A 27,880-nucleotide genomic window follows, 5' to 3' on the forward strand; every position below is an offset into this window, starting at 1 on the left:
TCATCCCCATGTAGTTTTGACGCCTATATTATTTTCTTTGTTTCTTTTCAGTCTCCAGGTTTCTGTTTTCTCTACAACTAAAGTGGATTGCAACTTACACTGCAATAAGCACCAAAGTGCATCAAATAAGCACAAAACAGCACCATAAAAGTCATCTGTGCAACTTGTGTACTATATTCCAAGTCGTTTGATAGCATATGGAAACATGAGGAACAGTAACCACAAGTAATTCAAAATAATCATCCTCTGTGCTGTAGCTCTCATATCTCACGAATCCCATCAATTCATTCTATTCTCACATAAAGCCATCATATGGCTTTAGAAGACTTGGAGTACAGTGCATGAGTCATACGGGCTTACTTTGATATTTTAAAAGTGCTTTTATGTTTCTTTTAGCGTACATGGCAATCCACTCTTGTTACATGAGAAACAAAATCTCAGACATTCTAACAAAATAACAGGGTCAGAACAACATTGTTTTTTTTTAATGCTGCCTGCTTAGACATTGACCTACGATGCTTTTATAAAGTATCTCAGAATCTCTGTGAAGCCTTCATAGTTTTTCTTTTTGCTTTTATATACTCTGAAACTTTCAGCAGACCCTTATTTCATTGTTTGTTTGTGTATCAGATGCACAAGGAAGATGGACTGTGCACGGCACGCTCAGCCTCACCACTGGATCTGGAGCTACAGCCGCGAGCGACAGTGTGTGTCCATAGAGAGTCTACACCCCTCCATTCAGAGCAGAGAAGAGCAGACGCAGGTACAGACCCTGATCCCAGATCACCTCCCACACTCTGCTTTCACATTGCCGTCTGAGGTCTTCACTGCAGCCTTTTTTTAGACAAGAGCCACCCACTTTGACAGGAAGTGACTCCCTGACCGACATGTAACACAGTGCCTGACCGGGCATGATGTGACTAAGCAGAAAGCAATCAAAGCTCTCTCTTCCATTTTTAGCAGTGTTTTTATTCTTAAAAAGGCTGCGGCAAGCAACATTTTCTGGGTTTCATAGTCCTGTTTTAAACATCAACCAGTTTATATTGTGCGTTTTTACATTTGGTGTGAATAGATAAACTACTACTTAAGGATTATTGCATAATAAAATACATAAAGCCAGCCATTAGAACTAGAGCTTGTAATTTTGAGGGGAAAATATAGATTATTTTGCATCTGTGAGAATGGGCTGAAATATTGATAACTCATCTTACACCAACATATCTAATTGTTTCTTGAATCAAATGCTTTATAGATTGCCGTTGCATCTGACTGAGAATAGTAAATAGTGGTGCTATCACTCTCGATTAATCACGTCTGAAATTAAACTTTTTTTCATAAGTGTATTTTTTTCAAATTGAGATTTATATATGATCTGAAAGATGAATAAATAAGCTTTGTTTGTTAGGATTAGACAATATTAGAAAATCTGGAATCTGAGGGTACAGAAAAAATAAAATACTGAGAAAACTACTTTTAAAGACGTCCAAATGAAGTTCTTAACAATGCATGTTACTAATCAAAAATGAGGTTTTAATATATTTTCGGTAAGAAATGTACAAAATATCTTCATGGAACATGATCTTTACTTCATATCCTAGTGAGTTTTGGAGGAAAAAAAAACAAAACTTTTTGGCTATTGTTACAAATATACCTCAGCAAATAAAGACCAGGTTCAAATATGTATGTGTACTGTGTATATTTATTATGTATGTATATATAAATACACATACATACATAATATATTTTTTAATTATTTACATATATATTTTTGATCTATAAATTTGGTCTATAAACATAGCATAGTTTTCTTAAATATATGCATATATAAAATTACAAAAACTTTCATTTTAATCACGATTAATCGTTTCACAGTAGCTAATAACGTATAAAGGAATATTCATATTTTACTCACCCCGAAGCCGTCCTAGGTGCATATGACTTTCTATTTTCATTGTTGCAGTTGGAGTTTTTTTATTTATCCTGGCTTTTCCAAACTTGGTAATGCTGGTGGATAGAGGCCATTATTTTAAAGCTCCCTAAATCAGATATATCCATCTTGAAAATAACCCATAAGCCTTCAGGGGGTTATCACATGTCCTCTGAAGAAGATCGATGGGTCTTTGTAAACCAAATATTTCTAATATTTTTGGAAATAACTGACTCCAGCTTCTTGGCCGACCTATGATTCTACGTATGATTTAACTTGTATCATACGTCAAGTCACAGGTCAGCCAAATCTTGGCTCTCAGTCAGTTATTTATGTTATAATTTGAAAACCAGTAATATTTTTGTTACAAAAACCCATCAATCTGCTTCAGAGGACATGATAACTACTTGAAGGTTTATAGGTTATTTTCCCGATAGATATATATTCAAATTACAGAGCTTCAAATAATGGCCACTATCCACAAGCATTACCAAGCTTGAAAGAGTCAGGATAAATTTTACACCTTCAGGGTGAATAAAACATAGGTTATTTTTTTATTTAATTTTTTTTTGGGGTGAACTATTCCTTGAAGGTTGCTCTGTAAATAAAAATGCTCTTGGTTATGCCCCATCTCAGATTCTTGCTTCACTTGTAAATGCATCAGTACCCTGTGCTCAAGGTCTTCAGCTGCACAAGTAACATTCTTGTAAGGGGTCAGGAATTGTAGGTTTGCAACAGCTCTGACCAGTTAACAGCAGATCTCAGCTTATGCAATACTAACAGACAGTTGCATACAGTGCAAACCTTGGTCTTAACAAGCAAAGCACAAAAACCTTACCAGCATCTAAACAAAAGTATCGACAATATCTCTCGTTAGTATTCACGACGCCAACCATGGCCTTGCACATTCTTAAAATGGCCATTAAATGTCTGATCTGTTTTTTTTCTTCTCCGCTTTCAAGGTCTCTTTCACAGTTCTACAGTTGCCGGTCTTGTCAAAGGATGAGTCTCTATCTTGCGCTTTTGGGAGTTTGGCTGCTCAGCCTGCGGTTGTCATGGAGAACAGAATCACATGTCAATCACCGGCTCCAGAGCAGCTCCCCTCGAGTCCGCCAGGCAACGGTGAGCCACGCTGACACCATCGCACTGCCAAGACGGTTTTATCCCAGCAACCAACTGTTGAGTTGAGGGGAATGAAACCAAAACCATTTCCTTTTAAGAAAGCATGCTTCTGTTACACTAACAATACATTTTTTTTATGCTTGGTAATCTGAAACCGGCTGTCGTTGTTGCACGCGCACATGCGGCGATAGCTAGTTTCTTAGAATATGTTTGCGTGCATGTTGTGAATGTGTGGATATGCATATTTTTTTGCTGATACTTCTGTTGATTTTACGGACTTTGAATCTGGGTTACAGGGATTATTTTGACGTGGGATGTTAGCTTATCTCCTATGCAACTAGAAAATGTCAATCCGTCTGGGATATGTACCAAAGCTTATACAGCTCCTGACAATGAGTTGCGTATCTCTCTAGTGTATGCAGTTGATGTACAGTATTTACCGTGGATGGATGATTAAATCCATGTTAAATATTCAATACAAGCACTCACATTTCAGGGGGGGAAATCTAGGTCAAACAGTAAGTTTTGAACATTGTTGATTATTTCATTTGCTGATATTTGTTTTATGTAGATCACGTGTCCGTTCGAATGGCGCTGAAGTTTGGAGAGGTGACCATCTCGCATACGAATATCACTTTTTACGATTGTAAAGCAGTCGGACGGCTCAACGCAACCTCACCGTAAGCACATTTGCACAGAGATTAAAGTAGTTGAACTATATAAACGTGTTCTCCTTTACAGAAGCGAATCTGCAAAAACACGCAATAACGTTTGCCTACTGAAATGTTTACACATGGATCAATTTGTTACTAAATGCAGAGACGGTCTCTGTAATCAAATCGACGATAATCGCTAGAAACGTGTGCTAAATCGCTAGTGCTCCAACTAAGCAAGCCAGAATGAGAGGTTACGAACTAAAGCAACCTGATTAGGCGAATCTCACACAGCCTATAATAAAACATTGTGCAAGTCTTTTGCTCAAGGCAAGATTTATTTATTAATTGATTCAAAATGTAATTAAAATTATCACCATCATTTCCTCAGTTGATTGATCACAGTATATTAAGACTTTTTCTTCTATTATAACTTTTGATATTTTGTTTAAATATGCAAAATTAGGCATTATCTAATTAAGTAAGCCTTAATTTGCATATATTTGCATAGCTGAAATTTGAACATTGGATTAAGCCAGGTTGAAAATTTTAGTTTCATTTTGTCGATATATTATAGTCAAAAAACAGAGGGGATTTTGAATATCTGTCTCTTTATAACTCCATAAATCAGAAATTACCATCAACAGCCAGAACAGAATTTACCATATTCCCTTCTATGAAATATGGATAAGTTTGGTGTATGTAAGTGCTACCTATGTCTCAGTGTCAGAAAAAAAACTCTTTTGTTAAAACGTTTAAAGACATGTGTTAGAACTGCAATCTACAGATACAAATACTGCAATACATTAAACACTTAAAAGTGTATTTTGTGTTTTTTTTCTTTTTCACTAGTCTGACAATATAAGCTAATTAGCCCAAAAATCTCAAATGTGTTCAGTACCTGATAAAATAAAATAAATATATAAAATAAAGTAATGTTGCCTGTAGTGTCTTGTCATTAAGAAAATAAAGCTGGCTTTTTTTGGCAATTAAGCAAATTAATGTGAAAAAAAAATCTAATTCTCATTTAAATGTAAATGTCATAATTTGTTTTATAGTGCTTATACGTTGTGATAGTATTTGTGCTGCATTTAATTTTAATGCTAATTAAAAGCATTTGTATTCAAGTCATTAGTTTTTCTTTATTTATGCAAAATATAATTTTCTTTTTTCTTTTGGGGTGAAATGCTTTCATGACCTCTTTAATTCTAAATGAGTCTCAGTAAGAGGCTGGAAAGTGAATGAAATCCTCCAATATGACTATGTTTGGTGCAACCGTGATTAAGATTACAAATGGACTAGAATTATATATGACCCCATGTATTGACTGTTCACTAATAACACACATTTTCACATATATATCGTATCATATGTGATCTGCTGCAGGTGCATGGCGTGTGTTAGCAGTATGTGGCCGTGTCATTGGTGTGTGAAGGATGAGCTCTGCAGTCATGATAAGAGCTGCCCTCGTCAGAACGTCATCTATAACAGCAGGGTAAGTGTTCGCCCTCTTATCTCCCCCAGGGCTTTACCCTCTCCTTACCGCTAAATGCGACCATTACAGACAGTCAACGAGGTCATGACCTCATGATATGTATAGTGATCTTTTTTTTCTTTCTCAAGGTCAAAATAAATAATTATTATTACACTTGGAGGTCAAAAGTAATTTTTTCTTCTAAAGTGGTAATTTATTCAAAACATTATCAATAATGGGTATTCAGAACCATGGTTTATTTCAGTGCATTACTTCTATAGTACGGTACTATAGGTTTTTTCAGAACAGTAAAATTATTGTATTATGCACCATATATTTATATATACACCAGTAAAAATATATTTATTTATTAATGCCTTATAAGTTAGCATGTGCCCCATGTATATCTAAGTAAATGATTAAATATAATTTATTAAATTATGAATATATTTCTTATGTGGAGTTGTAAATGCAAATATATATATATATTTGTGTGTGTGTGTGTGTGTGTGTGTATGTATGTATGCGTGTGTGTGTGTGTGTGTGTGTGTGTGTGTGTGTGTGTGTGTGTGTCTGTGTATGTATGTATATATGTATGTGTGTGTGTGTATATGTATGTATATATGTATGTATGTGTGTGTGTGTGTATATGTATGTATGTATATATGTATGTATGTGTGTGTGTCTGTATATGTATATATGTATTATTCTTAAAAAAAAAAATTCCAGAATTTACTTGAATGGCTTTTGCTGTTAACTTGCATGGCTTTGGTCCGTTCAATTACACTGGACCTTCCACAGCTCATCTGCATTAAGCAGAAAATTCTCTTCTTATCTGACCAACCCTTGCCCTCACTGAGATTCTCATTTGTGCGTGTGACAACAGGAGCAGTCCTCACCCCGCGGGCCAGACTCTTGCCCCTGCGTCTGGGCCCTGCAGAGCTCCCCTCTGGTTCCTGTTGGCTTTGACACCGAGCTCTCCCTGCAGGGCAAAAACCTGGACATATTTGAGGTGATGCTCATCTGCCGCTTATCATTCCACCCCATCTATTGTGCCTGAGTCAATATGTTGGCCTTGACGTTTCATGGCTGTGCATTTTAAAAGGCCATTACTCCCCAGTGTTCAGGAGGGCCTGGGTGAACTCATTTATGATAATGCATGTGGAATGGGAAAGGGGGTTGGAGACGGCCTGTGATTAGCGTTTGATTGTGTGACATGCCGTGTGATATTTTAAACAGGATGAGGAAGATTATGCTTGCGTGCTGGTCATCGAAGGCCAGGAGCTGCGCTTGCCAGCCATCTTGGATCGCAGCAAAGAGACGGGGACGCATGTGTTCAAGTGTGCCGCTCATCAGGTGATATTAATAGCGTCCATTCATTCATTGCAGCATCAAATTACACCACAGCCGCTGCACTTAATATAGACTTGTGCATGTGACGTCTGCACTGATAATAGCTGTAATTTATGACACCAGTCAGAAAAACACAGCAATTCAAACATGGATTTGTTGATGGTGCCACACATAATTTGTCTGCATGCACCTGGCTGATTATACATTGATTTTGTGTGTGCGTGTGTGTTTAGTTTCGTTACTCAGGAAAGCAGTTTGAATATTTCGCTCCTGTATATCTGCAATGGGGGACGCAGCGCATAGATTCAGCACCACATCTCCGCTGTGAGTACCTTAATTATTTCTGCACGTTTCATTCAGTGGAAGCCCAGTCATTTTGAAGTCAGCATCTTCAAAAATCATAAAATTAACAATAAAATTACTTTACTGATTTGCTTGATTTAAATGCATGTAAAAATATAATTTAGAAAAATAAAAGGTTAATAAATATATTTAAACAATACATAAACCCCAAAGGATGATATTTAATTATTTAAAATGATTATGTATGGTGTATATGTTTGTGTTAGCGTTGTCACTAATTGCAATATAGTTTTTGTTTACATAATTTATGTGTGTGTGCTGTGTATATTTATTATGTATATATAAATACACATGCTGTATATATTTTAAGAAGAATTTTTTTATTTATATAAATAAGAATATGTACATGTAAATACATAACAAAGTATATGCTATGTTTGTATTTATATATATACCTAATAAATATACTGTAGTCAACATTTGAAGTGGATCAAAAAGGTTAATCAAGACAAGAACGCATTTTGGTCACAGTACATTCACATAATATGTAAACATATTATAATATATACAAATATACTAATTTTATTACTTTACATTAGTCTTTACATAATATGTACACAAAAAATAGTTTAATATGTGTGTGTGCTGTTTATATTTTATGTATATACATGCATGTATATTTTTATTTAAGAAAAATATGTTAGGTTTATATATTACGAAGATTTCTATATATTATATAAATTATATGAATTTAAATATTCTCTGTGTATGTGCATTTATATATACATAATAAATATACACAACGGACACATATATTACATAAACATTTATTTTGGATGCGATTAAAAGTTAATTAAGTTAAATTGTTTGATATGTATTTAATTTTTAAAAATAACTAAACAAAAACAGACAGGCAGACAGATAAACATCCAACTTGTCTAACAAGAAGTGAATCATTGAAGCAGCTCGTGACAGTTTTGTGTCTGTTGTGCTCACTGTGATCTGTGTGTGTGTGTGTGTAACAGTGCAGCTGTACGACTGCTCAGTGGGACAGTCCGACTGCAGCCAGTGTCGCGCGGTTGCGGCCAATTACGGATGTGTGTGGTGTGCCGACGAAACCCCCGGCTGTGTGTATAACCAGTCCTGCACCAGCGGAACCATGGACACCTGTCCTCCTCCTCTAATTACTGAGGTACACATATGCACACTTCAAAAGTACACTGTGTGAAAATGTATCACCGATCAAACAACTTGTTTTGTGTTTTTTCCTTAAAGATGTATTTTGTTGATGAGTCGATGGAATTAATTTGGCTCTCTCGAGTATTTGAAGCAAACCATACAGCTAATTTTGTCATTTGCATAATCATAAACCTGTCAGTGTATCAGCTGTCGCGAAACATCAAAGTCATGGGTTTGATTCCTAGGGAATGCATGAATTGTTAAAGCATATACTTTTGGATAAAAGCTTCTCCCGAATGTATAAATGTCAACGTGAAGGCAAAAGCTGTCAGAATAGTCACTGATCTTTTCATAAGTTTACAGTTTTTGTGGAATGATCTAAAGGATCTAGTTTGAGTGTTTTTAATAGCAGTCTGTCTGTGCGTAAAGCTTCAAATGAGCAGCCGTGCGTTTGTATTGTTTTATTTTCTAAATTCGCTTGCTTGAATTATTTTTCATAAACAACCATTTATTTAATAATTTAAGTATTCAAAAATTTATAGAATTTAATCATGTAATTATTCAGAAATTTAAAATTTAATTATTTGTCATTTAAAAAAAAATATATATATATATATATATATATATATATATATATTATTTTTATATTGTGTATATATATTATTTGTATCTATATATTGTATTTTTATATACATATACATATACAGCATTTATTTTATATATTGTTTCTTTATATACACATACATATGTAACAACATTTATATCAATTTTATATGTTATATTACTTATTATTTTCCATTCTGTTGTTTAACCTCAAGATTGTTTGTTTTTTTAGTATTTTATGGAATGTGAATCAATTTGATATAACCGCACTTGTTGGATTTGTGCCAAGTTACACTGAGCATTAAAAAAAACACAACAGAAATTATATCATCATATTTTTTCTCTCTTTCTAATCTTCCCAGGGCTGATATAAGACAGTTAATATATATTTGGGTGTCAGACAAAATGCAGTGTTAACTGGTTTTGGTTATCAAACAGATATTTTCTGGAGAGACTGGGTCTAATATCCCTGGTGTCGAGTTGCAAAACAAATTTAGGAATAGTGTCTCTTTGATTTGATTTGCTCACATAGATTTGAGGCATAAAGTATTGTTATTTGATTGCCGTTTAAACCTAATATTAATATACCTAATATCACTGTAGAGTGCCTTTTGGTGTCTTGTACATAAATAACAAATTTTTCATGGCAACTTAACATAAAAATAACCATGAAAGGGTATGTTATATTAGACTAAGTTCTATATTCATACCAAAAGCATTACTTGAGGTGTATTTTTTTTTTCTTTTTGTTTTGTGTAAGAGGATGCATGTTATTTAGCTGTGTCCAGTGCACTGCTCATTCAATTTGAATAAGAGTAGAATATAGTCAAATCATAAAATGACAAAATAAAGAAAGAAATTTATTGAAATTTTAGTAAAAAAAAAAGAAGAAGAGTTTGTCCATGTCCCTTAAATGGTTGTCCACCCTGTCATATTGGGAAATCAGCCCTTTTAAGAAAAGTCCTTCCCATTTAGTGACATTTGGACAGCGGATTTTTTTTGTCTCATCAGTGGCTGGAATTTCAACAGCTGATGTAAGTTGGCGACTTTTCAATTGACAAATTTTCTCTGTTTGAGTTTGCTTGCTTGCTTCGCCAAAGCTTAAAGCGTCCACCCTGTTTGTACACAATATGCCATAAGTGATCAGAATATTATTTTCAAAATATGTAACATTAAATATACCAAATTATCTTCAACAACCTGACTAACTATTTAGCTTCATAGTTTGTTGTAAGCTAATAACGCTGTCGGCCAGTTAGACTCGATAGAGTGGACATACACATGACAGGGTGGGCATTCAATTATAGTTGATATGGCTAAAAAACTAAATGAATGGGGGGTATATCGGTGTGATTGAGAATGTAATTATATGTATGATGTATTTTTTGAAGTTGCATAAATGTTCCATTGTCCTATTTTGTCATGCTTTGCATCTTCTGCTTTTTGTGTCCACCCCGTCATGTGCTTGTCCACCCTGTCATCTTGATATTTTAAGTAATAATTCAATCATATCTATATAATCTAGTGTGTTCAAAAGTTAGGTGTGGGGTCAGTAACAAATGAAAAATGTGTGGCAGCTCAGGTAATATGTTCCTACAGTACTTAAGTCTCTATTATTTATGGAATGACATAAAGCGAATGGGGAAATTAAGACCGAAATGTATGCGTATTGTGAGGGTTGAAAGGCATTCTGTAGTGATATTGACCCGATGCTGTAAAATTACATTTCACTTATTTGCAAAAATACAATGCTTGGTGTGTGCTACTTTTGGTCTCTCTGTGTTAAGTTCAGTGTGCCAGATTGCATTAGAAAACACTCAGTTAAAGTCAGTTAAATGTTTAGGAGGCATTTGTTCAAACTTTTATCTGTGGGCAGGTTGAGCCGCTGACTGGGCCACTGGAGGGCGGCATCCTGCTGACTATCCAGGGATCGAATCTGGGCCAGAGCTTCCAGGACATCGAGGCAGGAGTGACCGTGGCAGGGGTGACCTGCACCCCTCTGCCCGAGGCCTATCGTATTTCCACCAGGTACAACTGCTCTGTTAAAAATGGACTGTTAGCGCTCCAAATAATAGGACAAGTTAGCGTCAGATTTCATGTGTGCATAATTTTGGTTTTGTTTCCAGTATTGTGTGTGAGCTCCAAGCCAGCGCAAATGTCACAGCCGGACCGGTCGTCATCACCGTCAGAGGTTCAGAGAAAGGAGAGTCCCAGCAGACGTTCTCATATCAGAATCCACAGCTGAGCCGAATTGTGCCGGAAAAAGGGCCTTTAGCTGGGGGCACGATGCTAACGGTCCATGGGTCGCAGCTCCTGACGGGACAACGAACTGAACAAAGGAGCGACCAAATCGCTGGCCTGCAGGCCTTCTTGGGCTCAAAGCCCTGTCGCATGTAAGCGCCACTAGAGAGCTGCATTGTTGATGGAATTTTATAGGCCAACCCAGAAGTTAGCATCACCTTGTCTTTGGTTCCCAAGACGAAAACCTAATTGCATTGTTTTTTGAATTGTGGAGCAAAGTTTGTTTCTTTCTTTTACATGTTTTTGCATTTTGAACATAATCGGCAATAGTAAAAAAAGACTAGAAAAACCACACTACGGTTGCTTGACTTCAGTGTCACTACCATTAAGCTTCTTTCATTTTCTTATCAACAATTGAAAAGAAAATGAATCATAAACACTAGAAGTCAGTAAAAGTGGACTGGTGAGTAGATGAGTTTACCTGTTCAGTGTAATGACTTCTAAAGTCCTCAGAATTAGCTACTTCCAAGTGTGCTCTTATTTGGCTGTATTTTATGTTGTAGAACAAAACTAAAAGCTTGTGTTCACCACAGGCATTTACCTAAAAGCCTATTTCAAAATCCATTGACTTAAGGACGATGGATCTGCTAAAATGTTAATTAGTTTATAGATTTTGACCTGCAAAATACGTCACCCCTGTAGCACTTTATATCATTTATCTATTTATTGCCAAAAAATGTGAATGCAATTCAATGTAAAGATGCCGCAAGTTGCATTTGTCTAAGTTTTCTTTTCCTTTTTTCTATAAGCCATGAAGTGAGTGACACACGGCTGATTTGTCGCACCAGTCACTCCAACCAAACTGGAAGAGTGCCAGTCAAAGTAGTGTTTGGAAAAGCAGAGAGGATTTTGGATAAGGTTCTCTTCAGCTATATGGAAGACCCAGTGATTACCGATGCAACTCCTACGGAGAGTTTCTATGGGTATGTGCACTCAATGGTTCACTACTTAAAAATGACAGTTCTGTCATTGATGGCTCACCCTAATGTTGTTCCATTCCTTGCATAGTAACAAGATATTTTGCAGAATGTTAGTAACCTGGTCAGTAACTGGTAGCCATTGATTTCTATAATATGAAAAAATGGCTTCTATCAAGTTTTTGGTTTCCAACATTCTTCAAAACATCTTCTTTTGTTGAAACGTATACAGACATAAATTGTTATAGTTGTCTCGTCTATTCTACCCTACATCATGAGATCATCTTCCTCTGATATTTTCATTGAAATTTAGGGGTGGGCGTCTTATATACGTGACGGGCCAAAACCTGAATGTCGTTCAGCAGCCGAAGATGTCAGTCTCTTATGAGCCTAGAGAGAGGACAGAAGTCAGAAGACGTCGACACACCCACGTTTCTATCAGGAATCCCTTGGTTATGGTAAAAACTGATTTCACCGATTTTTATTCAACCAGTTTTACATATCAAACACAGATTTGGTTTTTAAAACGAATGCAAACAGGACTTATACATTTGATTCATTCTCACAGATTCAAATATTTATTCAGAGACTGTTTAATCATTTACCCGACTAAATTTGAACTTGTTCACACTCCAAGCGCATGAAAGGAAATGTTCTCGGAGGTGCAGTATTTGCATATGTTTCTTTCTGTCTGCAGATTCAGGAGTTGTGCACCAATGTGACCTCGGAGAGGATGATTTGCAAGAGCCCAGCGGTGGAGCCGAAATCCAGGATAGTGCGAGTGTGGTTCGAGATGGACAACGTGCACATCGACTTTCCTACCATAAAGAACAAGCCATTCACGTATCACCCAAACCCAGACTTATTCCAACTCAACAGTGAGTCGCGAGGAACTCCCATCCGATTCAAACCTGGAGGAGTCCTGGCCGTAGAGGTGCTTGTTTTTCTGTGTAATTCTGTTTCATTGATTTGTCCGCCTGTGAAATTTTAGTGTTTCATTTTTTTACGCAAAGATGCATACTACTTGATGGCAATGTATCAGGCGTGGAGGGCAGGTAACATTTTATGATATAAATATTTAAAGAAATAGAAATGACCACAAACATTTATTCACCAGCATGTAGGTTGAATTCATCCAAACAGTTGAAAGGATCAATTTAGTCATATAAAATTTTCTGTTAGGCTTTAAAATGTCTCTTTTTAAATATGACTTGCAAGAGGAATCACATCAGTGAAAGTGGACTGAATGTTTCAATAAAATACTTTTGCTCATGTGTAAAGTAAATGAAGCTGTCTGTAATCCCCTTGCACTGTTGATACCATGTAGTTTTCATTCTTGTGCTATGAGTGAGTGTCCATTCCTGTTATGCTTACATATATAATAAGATAACACTGTATATATAAAAATAAGTTCCAATATTAAAGAACTAAATCTAAGAAAAAAGTAATGTCATAAAAATACTTCAAATTAAATATTCAACTATTAAATAATACTAATTTTATGATTTAAAAAAAGATTTTCTAATTTCAGCAATTTCATTGCTTTTTTTATGGAATTAATTTATTTGAGTTAAGCTGCTAAGGCGACATTTCAAAGTTTTAAATTCTAATGTTTTATTGCATTGTTATATTTTATTATATTATTAAATGTATTATAAAAATACTTGCATACAAAATAATTTAATTTTAGTTCCACTTTAAGTCCATTTGTGCACCAGGAGCAGTAGTTTGGTCGCTTTAACTGAGGATGCGTGTTTTGTGTCTGAAGGGTAAGGGACTGACAGTGGCTATGAGCCGAGAGGAAGTTGTGGCCCGGCTAGGAGACAAGGAGTGTGACGTCAAGACTCTAGATAACACACACCTGTACTGCGAACCACCTGAGGAACAGCCTTTAGCCCTGGAGGACACTGACTTACCCAGACTGAAGGTCGGTCTATATCCAGTGTCAGCTTTAGTTGTTATGTTTTTAATATAACCATAAGTTCTTGTTATTCTGATGCTATCATATACAGTCTAGCTGAGTTTAACATGACAAGTTTTGAGCATCACACAGTTTTTTCCAAGTGAATACTTCATTAAGTGAAAAAATCACATCCAATCAGAAAGCTTTGGTGTTTAAAAGAGCATAGACTTTGTTCCGCCGGCATTTTAAAGAAATACTTCAGCATTAAAGCCATGTTCCCTTAAAGCTAGAAACTTAAAGATGATCTTCACTGTTAAATGTTACTTTTAGCACACGTTAAAATGAACATTTAATACTCTTTATTATAATGAAAATTATTTAAAATGCATTAGAATTCAAATTACATTTACTGTACTTTGTTTTATTTTATTTACTAATAAATGAACATTAAAAATATGATTCAATTGACTGATTTCAAAAATAGTATAAATAATTAGCATGTAATTTATTGGCCATAACATGAAAATAATTACTATAAAAATGACTATATATTATATAATTGTAATATTGTGCATCCTTAATTCGTTCCATGATGCATTGCAAAAAGCATGTGAAAATCACTTTTAAATAAATTAAAATCGCACTGGCTTATGTCCTCTTCAAAGGCATATATCTTCTCTAAACAGCCTCAGAGAATGGTTTCTGAGATATTGTAAAAATAATTTTGTCTGCAATGAAAATGAGGTTTTTACTACTGACTGCGGCCTGGAACCCGTCTCTTTAAAAAGATGTAATTTATTGCTTCGTGCTGTGTTGTATCACACCTGCTTAGAACTGTGAGTGTCTTCATTTTGCGATCACATGCTAACTATGTGTGTGTGTGTGTGTCTCACTCAGGTGTTAATGGGAAGCCTGGCGTTTGACTTGGGTCTAGTGCAGTATGACAGTGATTTACACTCCTCGGTGCCTCTGGCAGCTCAGATCGGCCTGGCAGCGGGGGCCGCGGTGGTCGTTCTCATCGTGCTGGTTATAATTCTCATGTACAGGTAGAGTGAATTCAAATGGCAGATTCCTCGCCCTTCTGGGCTTGTCGTCATGACGATGAGCCGTGAACTCGCATCCAGAATCCTAATGGTATCCATTTGTGCGGGGTAGTGCTCTGACCCTGTGTTTGCTCTCTGTTTGTAAAGGCGGAAGAGTAAACAAGCTCTGAGAGACTATAAAAAGGTTCTGGTGCAGCTGGAGACGTTGGAGATAAATGTAGGAGACCAGTGCAGGAAAGAGTTCACTGGTACGGCAACATCCATACTGTCTGTCTGTCTGTCTGTCTGTCTGTCTGTCTGTCTGTCTGTCTGTCTGTCTGTCTGTCTGTCTGTCTGTCTGTCTGTCTGTCTGTCTGTCTGTCTGTCATATAATTTGTCATTTAAAGATAAATTTAATATACAGACACAACATTTTCTTAAATATATAGATACATATGTATGTTTATGTTTATATATACATTATAAATACACACCTGTGTGAAATTAATCAATTCTTTGACGGCACTAATTAATATATAAGTGCTGTCGAACAATTAAGTGTTTAACCGTATTCAAAATAAATGTTTTTTTTGTTTTTGTCTGTGTACTGTGTATATTTATTATGTATGATATACACACGTACAGCATATATTTTGAAAATGTTTACATGTATATATTTATATTTACATATTTATTTCATATAAATTATTTAATGTATAAATATATTTAAAATACATGTAACATATTTTTAAAAATACATTCATACAAGTTTGTATATATATATATATATATATATATATATATATATATATATATATATATATATATATATATACTATAAACAAAAAAAATATATATATATATACACTATAAACAAAAAAAAAAAATATATATATATATATATATTACTGTGTAAATATATGTGTATATTGTGGATAGATGGATAGATAGATATTCCTTTTAAGTTTTTAATTTTAAAATATAATTTTGTTTTATTATTTTATTTTACAGTAGTGACTGTGATCTTTGGGAAGGCAATATGGTTACCATGCTATGGTTACCATGTTTTTTTTTCTAACTTTATTGACAGTCACAGTTGTACTGCTAATAAAAGAAAATGACAGCTTGCACTCATGACATGCACTCTTTATTCATGGAAATTACCAGCATCCATCACGTGCACCATTAAACTGACTTCTTCCCGCCCTCCAGATCTGATGACGGAGATGATGGATTTGAGCAGTGACGTTGGTGGTCCTGGCATCCCCTTTCTGGATTACCGCACATACGCGGAGCGTGTTTTCTTCCCCGGCCAGAAGGGTGCGCCTCTGAGTCAGAATCTGGATTTGCCTGATTCTCGCAGACAGACGGTGGAGCAGGGCCTGGGTCAGCTTAACAACCTGCTCAACAACAGACTCTTCCTTATACGGGTCAGTGGAGAGCCCTGTTTTCACTGTCATCTCGGCACTTACTTCCTGTAGAGGAAAAGTGTAATTACAGTGTTTATGCCGCTAGCGTATTCGGCACGTCAGTGGCTGTTTTTGGAGCTGTTATTTCACCTCAAAGTGTAAACAAAAGATGAAAAAGAAAGCAAATGTAATATTCATTTTGCACTGTGTGCGGCTAGATGCCTGTTTAGTGGTAAGAGGGGTTTTTGTTATTAACTTTCTCAGTCGCTATCTTCTTTCTTTATCTGCATTTTAACTGCCAAACTGTCAGGCAGCGGTGCAGAAACTTCAGCGTCGAACTTCAGCGTATTAAATATTTATCCGTCGTCGTAGTCTGAGGCTTTGTAGATGTTTCGCACCTGCTGAGTTTTGAAAGCTCAGGCTGTTTGATTGAAATTGGTCAAACTGGTATGCTCTTGTAGTGCATTTTATTCAACATCTGATGCGGGTAAACTCTCTTTTGGGTTTCTGTAGTTCATTCATACTCTGGAGGCGCAGCAGAGTTTCTCGCAGAGGGACAGGGGCTACGTCGCGTCTCTTCTAACGATGGCCCTTCATGATAAGCTGGAATACTTCACGGACGTCATGAAGACACTGCTGGGGGATCTAGTGCAGCAATACGTGGCCAAAAATCCCAAACTTATGCTGCGCAGGTATTTTACACTCGCTTTTTACTTACCTGGCATACGTTTATTATTTTACCCAAAACAACCTACAGTGCATTCAGTCGTATGTTTTGTTACTTGAATCGAGTGCCTTTGACATCGACTATCTTTGTTTGCCGTCTCAGTGGTCCCAGTTGTACAGCTACACATAACTAGAAATGACTTTCATATTATATCTATTTTATTATACACACACACACACACACACACATTGGGCAACACTTCGTAATGATTCATAGTGTGTAGTTATTAGTTAAGCATTTATCCTTTTATAATACATTGTTACAACATTTTTATGCATTCGTCAGCAGTTTACAAGTGCATCTATAAATGCCTTATTTATGAGCATGCACATATGATGTTTAATAATTTAAAGTTATTTACAAAGCAGTTATTTAGGAGTTGTCCGTGTTTAATACGATCATTTAGAAAGTCTAAGTAAATGATTAATAAATGCATTAATAAATCTCATTATTTAGATGCATGATAATAGTTGAATAAATGCTTTATTAACACGTTCCTGCTGTAATTCACGATGAAGTCGGGTAGTTATAAAGCATTTAGTAGTCTGATTTATAAAGGAGATGAAGTAAAGTCTCATTTATCTTCCAAACAGAAAAGTTAAACAACAAACGCAAAGGAACACAGAACACAGTATTTTTTTCAAGATGCAAAAAATGAAAACGTACAACTGTACACCTGATGAATGAAAAACAAACTCCTGCAATTTCATAGAAAAAAAATTAAGTGTGCAGTTTCATATTTTTTTGCATCTTGAAATGAATAGTTCTGTATCCCTGTGCCGCGTTTGTTTATTTGTTCTTTTAGGAAGATAATTGAGCCTTTAAATCTCTTTTGTAATAGATATGCTTATAAATCATGAACAGTGCATTTATAGCTGTATTTATAAACTGCTTACTAATGACTATTAATGTTGGAACAATGCTTTATAAAGGATGAACTGACTATTTACTAATGCTTAACTAACGATTCAAAGCATGTAGTTAATATAAGGTGTTACTATTTATGGTAATGTTAGTCTTCATAAAAACGCAATAAACACGTTTTGAAGCTTTAGTTCAGAAATATGAATTATTTAGTATTTTGACTTTGAGTGGATTTCAAGAACACATTATTCAATAACATTCAATAAGTAATAATAAGCAGACGAATAAGAGCACTGTACTATGAATATGAATTGCTTCTATTGATGTTTTACCTGGGGTCTGGAAGACTTCAGACAGAAATAATGTAACAAGGTTCTAGCTCAACTGAAATGAATGCATTTCAGATGAGCGCATCATGTGTTTGTGTAAAAACAACAAGCTGTCTGATCTGACCTGATCTGATTATAGTAAATCTAATCTGAAGTCATATTCCACACATGTCGTCATCTGTAGGACAGAGACCGTTGTGGAGAAGATGCTGACCAACTGGATGTCCATCTGTCTCTACTCTTTTCTTAAGGTATCAGAGCGTGTGATGGCTTCAATTCTATGCGTTTGCTTTCACCAATATTAAATTCATATAAATCAGTGATTGTACTTTTACTTTCAAATTATTGTTGTTATTATTATTATTATTATTGCATTTTTCATGATATATATTTAGCAAAATGTTATATTTAATTTAATAATTAATAATAATTATTTAATAAATAATAATATTTAATTTAGTTTTAATTAATAATAATAAGAGCTTAATTAAAATATATTCTGGAAAAACAATAATGTATTATTTATGCGATATGTTTTAATTAATAATAATAAGAGTTTAATTAAAATATATTAATTCTGGAAAAACAATAATGTATTATTTATGCAATATATTTCAATAAATATAATAGTTCTTATTTTCTTTAAAATAGTTTAATAAAATAATAATAGTGTAAAAAGGATTCAATATTTATTTATCTTTTACCAGGAGGTTGCTGGCGAGCCTCTCTACAAGTTGTACAGGGCTATTAAATACCAGGTAGATAAAGGACCGGTGGATGTAGTGACGGGGAAAGCCAAACGCACTCTCAACGACAGCCACCTGCTCAGAGAGGACATTGACTACTGCTCAGTGGTGCGTCTCTGTAATACTTCCATCTCAATGCTAACAGAACACAAAAGCTAAAGCTAACAAGAGGTTTTGTTTCTCTCTCAGACTCTGACTGTGTTGGTGAAGAGCGGTGTGGAGGTCCAGCCCTGTCCTGTTAAAGTTCTGGACTCTGACACCATCACTCAGGTTAAAGATAAAATCCTGGACCAGATTTATAAAGGAGCACCTTACTCCCAAAGACCAGCCGCGGACTCACTGGACCTCGGTACGGTTTGGATAGCTATATGCAGACGAGTCGCAGCTACGTGACATTTATTTTTTTTGTTAAAGATTCATGTTTTGTATGTTGTTTTCGTTCAGAGTGGCGCTCAGGCCAGGCGGGTCACCTGACTCTTTCTGATGACGACGTCACAGCCATCGTTCAGGGTCGCTGGAAACGGATCAACACCTTACAGCACTACAAGGTACATTTACAAGCTCATTCAGATTGAACTGATGGGTTGGTTAGTTGATTTGTGGGTTGATTGATTAATAGGTTGACTTGTTTGTTGCCTGGTTAGTTAGTTAGCTGATTCTGGAAATTGGATGTTTAGTTTTGTGAGTTGGTTGATTTATTTTTTTTTCTTTTGTGAGTTCATTTTGTAAGTTGATTTGATTTCATGAATTTTGTTGTTTGCATTTGTTTTGCTTTTATGAATGTATTTTTGTGAGTTGATTTTTGGATTTTTTTTTTATAGTTTGGTTGATTTTGTAAGTTGAATGGTTGGTTGATTTTCTGAATGTATTGTTTGGTTAATACTGTGAGTTGATTTTATGGAAAAAAAAACTGGCTTGATTTTGTGAGTTGATTTTATTTATTCTTTGTTTGATTCTGTTAATTGGTTGGTTTATTTTTTTATTGTTTGGTTCATTTTATGAATTTATTTTTTGATTCATTTTGTGAGTCTATCGATTATTTTGAGTCAGTTGATTGATTTTGTTGTTTAGTTTTTGCGATTTGCTTGTTTGTTTGACTGATTTGGTTTTGGTTTGACTCATGGGTTGATTGATGGTTGATTGATGGTTGAAGTCTCTCTCTTCTCTCTTCTCAGGTTCCTGATGGGGCCACTGTGGCTCTCATCCCTCGTTCCCAGAGTTCTCTTGGAGTAAATCAGTTCTATCAGACTGGAGAGAGTAAGTTTAATACTTTTTGCTTTACACTCTCACTTCGTTACTGACCTTCAGAAAGCAAAAAGTGATCCATTTCTTCTTAACATCTGGTCTTGCTGTAGAAACTCCCATGCTGGAGGGAGAGGAGGAGGAAGGTCTTCGTCTATGGCATCTGGTGAAGCCGAGCGAGGACCCTGAGATCCCTAAACACAGGAAGAGCAGCATGAGAGAGAGGGAGAGGGCAAAAGCCATTCCTGAGATCTACCTTACACGTCTGCTTTCTATGAAGGTACGCGAGATGTCCTCTTTAAGTCGCCACATCAAAAAAATCCTGCTGACTGTCAGTGTGATTGAACGCTGCTCTGTCTGCAAATGTGTATCTTCAGGGCACTCTGCAGAAGTTTGTAGATGATGTCTTTGTAGCCATACTCAGTACCAAACGGCCTCCACCCATCGCTGTCAGATTCTTCTTTGACTTCCTGGATGACATGGCAGAAAAACACGGGATTGACGACCCAGAGACCGTTCACATATGGAAAACAAATAGGTCAGTGCTGTTTACAATGTAATCCAAGTACTGTAAAACTTTTAAATGAAGCACTTTAATGAAGGTTATTAAATTATATATTTTAAATTGTATATTTTTTTATATATATATATATATATATATATATATATATATATATATATATATATATATATATATATTTAAGTCTCTGATGGCTCATAAGATGACCAAATTCATTGGTCATTAACATTGGAAATATTACAGGGTTCACACAGCACAAAACAGTACAGAATTATTTAATTTGCTAAATATTGCCTTTGTAGAACAAACCATTTTCTCAAAACGCGTTGATGTCTCATTTGTGAGTGAATCATTTCATTTTAATAATTTTTTTTCCAGTGAATTAGTCAAAGCAGTTCAGAAATTGGTATGAATCATTCACTGTCAAGATTGGTCTGCATTTGAACAATTTTTAAAGATCCTTAAACAGTGATTACAAATAATTGCAAATATCCTGAAACGGTCATAAAAATATTTCATTATCTAATTATTGCAAATCAAGTTATTTTTGGTTGTGTCAATCAACTTTGACAAAATCATTACTCAAACAATCAGACTTTTTAATGGATTAAATGTTTGAAAACCATAGATAATAAGGAGATAATGACAAAAAACATGCGCAAATGTCTAGTGAATATACACTTTAATACATATAATACACAACAATTTTGTAATGTTTCTTTGTATAGTCATTGCTTCTGTGTGGAAAAAAAAAAAGTGAATCATTCCAAATTTGAGTTGATTTTAATTGATTGCAACTGGGAATGATTGGAAAGGTCATGAATATTATTTGGCAGAAATTGTGGAACCCTGATGTTTCTCTGTTCATTAAATTTGAATGTTTATTTAAATGCACTTTTGTCTTCCCTCTGCCTGCAGTTTGCCTTTGCGTTTCTGGGTCAACATCTTGAAGAATCCTCAGTTCGTCTTCGACGTGCAGGTGACGGATAGCGTGGATGCCGTCCTCTCCGTTATTGCACAGACCTTCATTGATTCCTGCACTACATCCGAGCACAAAGTGGGCCGGGTCAGTACAGCAATTAACCTCTTGACCTCTCTAGCTGTGACCTCATTATGGTGAGAGCGTGCATGTAGAGCGAGAAGATGAACAAGGGCAGGAGAAAAGAAAGCTGAAAGATGCCGCAGCGGTGAAAGAGCTCATTGTCGTGTGTCTTGTCCTTCAGGATTCTCCAGTGAATAAGCTGTTGTATGCCCGAGAAATCCCACGATACAAGCAGCTGGTGGAGAGGTGAGAAAATATGAACATAATATCGCAGCACAGCCTTTTGCAAACACATCTATTAGCGGTGAAATGGATAGTGGAGGTTCGTGATATTCAGTGCTGTAAAGCTTCTTCATCTCCTGCAGGTACTACAGTGATATTCATAACGCAGTGTCTGGCTGCTACCAGGAAATGAATTCAACCCTCACAGAGCTGTCAGGGGTGAGATTAAATTTTAACTGTGCTTTTACATTTTAATACACAGAAGGGGTACAAAAATATTAAATCACACTGAGATTCTGGATGTAATGTCTAGTTTAAGGGTAAATGACTTGACACCCGTTCATTTTCTTATTAATTTATTTAAACATACATTTGCAATTCTTACATTCAGTGACATGATTTTTGAGAGAGAGAGAATTATTATTTTTTTATTTGATTTATTGATCAGGTTATAATATATATATATATATATATATATATATATATATATATATATATATATATATATATATATATATATATATAAAATATATATAATTCTCTCTCTCTCAAAAATCATATATATATCTCTATATACAGACGTGGACAAAATTGTTGGTACCCTTTGGTCAATGAAAGAAAAAGTCACAATGGTCACAGAAATAACTGTTATCTGACAAAAGTAATAATAAATAAAAATTCTATAAATGTTAACCAATGAAAGTCAGACATTGTTTTTCAACCATGCTTCAACAGAATTATTTAAAAAAAAAACTCACGAAACAGGCATGGACAAAAATGATGGTACCCCTAGAAAACACTGAAAATAATGTGACCAAAGGGACATGTTAATTCAAGGTGTGTCCACTAATTAGCATCACAGGTGTCTACAACCTTGTAATCAGCCATTGGGCCTATATATATGGCTCCAGGTAATCACTGTGTTGTTTGGTGATATGGTGTGTACCACACTCGACATAGACCAGAGGAAGCATAGGAAAGAGTTGTCTCAAGAGATCAGAAAGAAAATTATAGACAAGCATGTTAAAGGTAAAGGCTATAAGACCATCTCCAAGCAACTAGATGTTCCTGTGACTACAGTTGCACATATTATTCAGAAGTTTAAGATCCATGGGACTGTAGCCAACCTCCTGGACGTGGCCGCAGGAGGAAAATTGATGACAAATCTAAGAGACGGATAATCCGAATGGTAACAAAAGAGCCTAGAAAGACTTCTAAAGAGATTCAAGGTGAACTTCATGCTCAAGGAACATCAGTGTCAGATCGCACCATCCGTCGTTGTTTGAGCCAAAGTGGACTACATGGGAGACGACCAAGGAGGACACCATTGTTGAAAACGAATCATAAAAAGCAAGACTGGAATATGCCAAACTACATGTTGACAAGCCACAAAGCTTCTGGGAGAATGTCCTGTGGACAGATGAGACAAAAATCGAAGTTTTGCCAAGGCACATCAGCTGTATGTTCACAGACGAAAAAATTAAGCATATCAAGAAAAGAACACTGTCCCTACTGTGAAACATGGAGGAGGCTCTGTTATGTTCTGGGGCTGCTTTGCTGCGTCTGGCACAGGGTGTCTTGAATCTGTGCAGGGTACAATGAAATCTCAAGACTATCAAGGAATTCTAGAGAGAAATGTACTAGCCAGTGTCAGAAAGCTTGGTCTCAGTCGCAGGTCATGGGTCTTGCAACAGGACAATGACCCAAAACACACCGCTAAAAACACCCAAGAATGGCTAAGAGGAAAAAATTGGACTATTGTAAAGTGGCCTTCTATGAGCCCTGACCTCAATCCTATTGAGCATCTTTGGAAGGAGCTGAAACATGCAGTCTGGAAAAGGCACCCTTCAAACCGGACACAACTGGAGCAGTTTGCTCATGAGGAGGGGCCAAAATACCTGCTGAGAGGTGCAGAAGTCTCATTGACAGTTACAGGAAGCGTTTGATTGCAGTGATTGCCTCAAAAGGTTGCGCAACAAAATATTAAGTTAGGGGTACCATCATTTTTGTCCAGGTCTGTTTCATGAGTTTATTTTTTTAATAATTCTGTTGAAGCATGGTTGAAAAACAATGTCTGACTTTCATTGGTTAACATTTATAGAATTTTATTTATTATTACTTTTGTCAGATTAAAGTTATTTCTGTGACCATTGTGAGTTTTTCTTTCATTGACCAAAGGCTACCAACAATTTTGTCCACGTCTGTATATCTATCTATATATATATATAGATAGATAGATATCTGGTGTGATGTATTTTTGTTTTTAATTATTATTATTAGTAGTAGTATTATTAAAAAGTAGTAATAGTACTTATAGTAGTGGCATGTTTCTTAAATATTTCTTTTTTTATTAATAATTTTTTTAAAATATATATTTTTCATTAAGCAATGATATTTGTTAAAAGTAATTGTCTTATGTTTTTAAACTAATTTTAAAGGTAATATTTGTAAAATAGTTTTTGATATTTATTTAACAAAAATGTAATGTGGTATGAAAACTTGTTGAATTAATAATTATAAAGTATTAAAAAAATTTTTTTAATAATTCACAGCATTGGTTTATAAACACCATTTCAATGTGACAATTACAATTAATTAGTGCCCAAAAATTAAGCATATTTTTAGAATTAATCATTTGATATTTGTAAAATGAACGTTTTGTTTAATATAAAAAAACAAACCTTCTGACCTTGAAAAATATAGTACCTTTTTTCATATATTTTATGCATAAGGCAAATATGCAGGTTTTGCATTTTTATTAAGATTTTTCCTTTTCTTTGTCATGGACACTTAAACCTCCTATTTTAAGATTCTGATGACTGTCTGTTTTTAGAGCTTTGCATCCGAGATGAACAGTTTGGTGGCGTTGCATGAGCTATACAAGTACATCAACAAATACTACGATCAGGTCAGTATGGGATTGATATAAGCAGCTTATGATGTTTGTGCTGGAGCAAATTAAATTACTCCTTTATATTGTGTTGTATGCAGATTATCATGTCTCTGGAAGAAGACGCTGCGGGTCAGAAGATGCAGCTGGCATATCGGCTTCAGCAGGTCGCCGCCCTGGTCGAGAATAAAGTCACAGACCTTTAGGCTTTGACCTTTCGCCTTGTCGTCTACGCTCACCAATAATCACGTCTTATCTCGCGTGATCGGCCGAAGAAACGCGACCACTGCGCCAAACACCCGTGTGCTTCCACAACCGTTCGCTTAAACTACCTGCATATTATTGACAAAAGAGAACCGAAAAGGAAGTAATGATCACTTTCTACTGATAAAACCTTAATGGGAATTTTATTGGAGAAGGATTGCTTTTCAGGCTGAGGCTCTGAACGATTCACAGGAGTATTGACTACGAAAAGTGTGTGTGTGTGTGTGCGCATGGTTAATTGTGTTTGTCTGAAAGGCTCTGTTGTGTATATATGAAGTTTACCTAATTCAAGACTATTTTAATGACACTACTGAAGCAGCTCTCACATTTCGTGACATGCTGAGACACATTTTATACCATTTCTATTTCTGTTCAAGCGATCGCATCCACTGTATGGAGTTTCATGAACTGATTCAGCGAATCAAATCCCACTTTTACTTCAGCTGGAGTATTTCGTTCCGGGTTTAGTGAAGTTCTACCCCTCCGCAATCGAAGCCCAAACTCACAGACTGTCCTTGGCCGTGTGGTGTTAACTTTTTTTTTTTTTTACTAACATTAGTATTGCAGATCAAAACAAGTATTGAGCTTTTGCAGGGGCTGTAGAGTACGTCTATGCACACAAGTGCCATAACAAGTTATAAGAGCACAATATTCGTGTGCACGTTATTGTGTAGCTTTAGGTGTGCATGCAACAAAAAAAAAAGACAATGTGACAGTTTTCAGGTTTTCCGCTGTTGTTAGCATCTCAAATATTAGTATCATCTGAATTCGGTTTGTAGTACTCGACTTCACCAAATCAGATTTCTGATAGATCCCTATAAAATATGGGTCTGGGTCACATTTCACTTCCAAATCAACAGAATGCACAGTATACCTTATTCGTAAACGCCAATGTATACGATTGGGGTTTTTTTTCTTCCTTTTATCGGGAATAGGTTGTTGCATTGCTTCTTAAACCTCACCGAGATGTTTCACACTGCAATTCAAATGTCATTTTTGAAATCGTAAGATTCGCTCACGCTTACAGTAGACGGGATCGATTTGCTTACGCCCTGCTTTGTATTTGATAGCACAAGCGAGAACGATTCAAGATTCAATCTCAAGCGCTTCAAATCTCGAATGAAAAAGCGACGCAGCTGGGTTGGCCGCTCTCTCGGGAGGTATTGACACAAAACTGGGACAGTTTGGGTCACTGGTTTTGGAGTTGGCAAATGCAGAATGGCATCTTTATTCACTAGGTCCCCACGATTAGAAAAGCAGCAGTCGGATTGAAAGTTGTGTACATCAGACACTGAATAGAAACTAACTTATTATATTGTAAATAATGCTTATTTATACATGACCGCCAATGTGCCTTCTTTGTTACTTTTTATAACGTCTACCGATTTAAGTAAACATGCTTGACATTACTTGCCAAATGGAGGAAAAGATGAACTGTGGCACAACTGTTGCCTGTTGTGAGGATCATACTGGGCTTTTAGTCTCAGGATTACAGCCGTCGATCTCAATGGATTCAGTATAAATCCATGTTTTAGCTCAATCATTTCTAGTTTGCCCCTTCGGCTCATTTCCTTTTCAATCAAATTTTTTTGCTCATTTTTTTAAACGGTCATGATTCGTTTTTCCGCCTGAAGCGCTTTGCGTTCACCCACGCCGTCTAATTATTATGTTTTTTTTTTTTTTTGTAGTTTGATCATGAAGTTGACGTCATGCGCTTTAACTCCATCCTTTTGTGTATAGAACTGAAAATAATGAATTCCCTGCTATCCGGACATCTCCGATGTGTTTTCGAAGGCTTCCCTGTTCCTGCATTTATTTATGTGATTTTGAGCTATCACGCTTCATCATACTAATGTATGCACAGAGTTGTGTTTTAAAAATGAGAAACGTATTAGTTCGCTCATCCTGTGTATGTTTATTAGCCTGTTGTTGAACGTGTTTGGCCTCTTGGTGTATTTTTTTGATTATTATAGGCTGATGCATGCTTGAGATTTGATTGGATTTTCTGATTGGGGTGCTTTGTGAGAGGTTCGCTCGATGGACTGCGTTATGAGTGCGTGACTCTCACAAGAACACGGAGGAAAGCGTGTGCGTGTGCATGAGAGTTTGTAAGTAATTGTGGCGCTCCGTACACGGTCGGCGAGGTTTTTTTGGCGAATCTCCGGTTATGCACCGTTTTTCTCTGAGAGAATCCCGCGAAAGCTTCTTTTTGTACAGTCTTGCGATTTCCTGTTTTGCCAGTTGTGTGGAATATGGCTTTGTATCTTTGCAGATAAACAATTCAGACCACCGTTTAGAGAATCGTTGGTGTGCATGGAGCCCTTGCCCGGCACCGAGTTTTACACAACTTTTATACAAGGGTAAAAAAAAAATAATAATATATGGTAATTTTCTAATGAAGTTGGGGTTTAAAAGAGAGCTTACACCCGGTCTAAAGACTTTACTCTTTTGTATTTGTATTGTGTATAGTTTGCTAACAATTGTGTATATGTGCCTGTACATATTGTGAAGAGGACTTGTTCTTTTTTTTGTTTTTGGATTTTGTTTTTCAGCAGACTTACTCTCTCCATTCAGGAGAAATTGGGAGCCAAAATGTTGAAATGAGTGAAATGGAAATTTGTATCTGGAAAAAATAAAGCTATAATTTTAACAATGAAGATGTTGTGTTTTCTGTGTGTTTGATTTTTGTGTATTTGTAGACAGGAGAACAAAGGCGTCCGCGACTGTATTAATCAGATGCGCCGAATGACTTGGAATTAAAATCAAAAATGATGATTTTTGTTTAAATTCTGAACCATTTTCAGGAATATTATATCACGGTTTCAAAGCTTAGGGCATAGTTTTGATTTTGGCATTGGTGGGGACATA

The 27,880-nt window shown here is 35.7% G+C and overlaps 1 protein-coding gene across 6 annotated transcripts in view; it reads left to right on the forward strand.

Annotated features, from left to right (window-relative positions):
• plxnb3 (plexin B3) overlaps positions 1–27,669 on the forward strand; it is a 69,312-nt gene extending 41,643 nt beyond the window's left edge. For all 6 annotated transcript variants that reach the window (XM_043247253.1, XM_043247255.1, XM_043247256.1 and 3 more), the window contains 30 exons: positions 631–763; positions 2,890–3,049; positions 3,621–3,729; positions 5,089–5,197; positions 6,063–6,188; positions 6,416–6,532; positions 6,763–6,853; positions 7,858–8,024; positions 10,491–10,642; positions 10,741–11,007; positions 11,665–11,838; positions 12,146–12,290; positions 12,530–12,766; positions 13,601–13,759; positions 14,633–14,781; positions 14,926–15,026; positions 15,970–16,187; positions 16,680–16,858; positions 18,271–18,337; positions 18,794–18,940; positions 19,022–19,181; positions 19,277–19,380; positions 20,008–20,089; positions 20,188–20,354; positions 20,452–20,612; positions 21,513–21,660; positions 21,818–21,882; positions 22,002–22,077; positions 24,692–24,766; positions 24,850–27,669. In XM_043247253.1, the coding sequence (XP_043103188.1) occupies positions 631–763; positions 2,890–3,049; positions 3,621–3,729; positions 5,089–5,197; positions 6,063–6,188; positions 6,416–6,532; positions 6,763–6,853; positions 7,858–8,024; positions 10,491–10,642; positions 10,741–11,007; positions 11,665–11,838; positions 12,146–12,290; positions 12,530–12,766; positions 13,601–13,759; positions 14,633–14,781; positions 14,926–15,026; positions 15,970–16,187; positions 16,680–16,858; positions 18,271–18,337; positions 18,794–18,940; positions 19,022–19,181; positions 19,277–19,380; positions 20,008–20,089; positions 20,188–20,354; positions 20,452–20,612; positions 21,513–21,660; positions 21,818–21,882; positions 22,002–22,077; positions 24,692–24,766; positions 24,850–24,954 (4,150 nt within the window). In that variant the 3' untranslated portion in view covers positions 24,955–27,669. The remainder of the gene's footprint in view (positions 1–630; positions 764–2,889; positions 3,050–3,620; positions 3,730–5,088; positions 5,198–6,062; positions 6,189–6,415; positions 6,533–6,762; positions 6,854–7,857; positions 8,025–10,490; positions 10,643–10,740; positions 11,008–11,664; positions 11,839–12,145; positions 12,291–12,529; positions 12,767–13,600; positions 13,760–14,632; positions 14,782–14,925; positions 15,027–15,969; positions 16,188–16,679; positions 16,859–18,270; positions 18,338–18,793; positions 18,941–19,021; positions 19,182–19,276; positions 19,381–20,007; positions 20,090–20,187; positions 20,355–20,451; positions 20,613–21,512; positions 21,661–21,817; positions 21,883–22,001; positions 22,078–24,691; positions 24,767–24,849) is intronic.
• The last annotated feature ends 211 nt before the right edge of the window (positions 27,670–27,880 follow it).

The sequence above is a fragment of the Puntigrus tetrazona genome, chromosome 8, assembly GCF_018831695.1.
Source record: "Puntigrus tetrazona isolate hp1 chromosome 8, ASM1883169v1, whole genome shotgun sequence".
In the NCBI taxonomy this organism is placed as follows: Eukaryota; Metazoa; Chordata; class Actinopteri; order Cypriniformes; family Cyprinidae; genus Puntigrus; species Puntigrus tetrazona.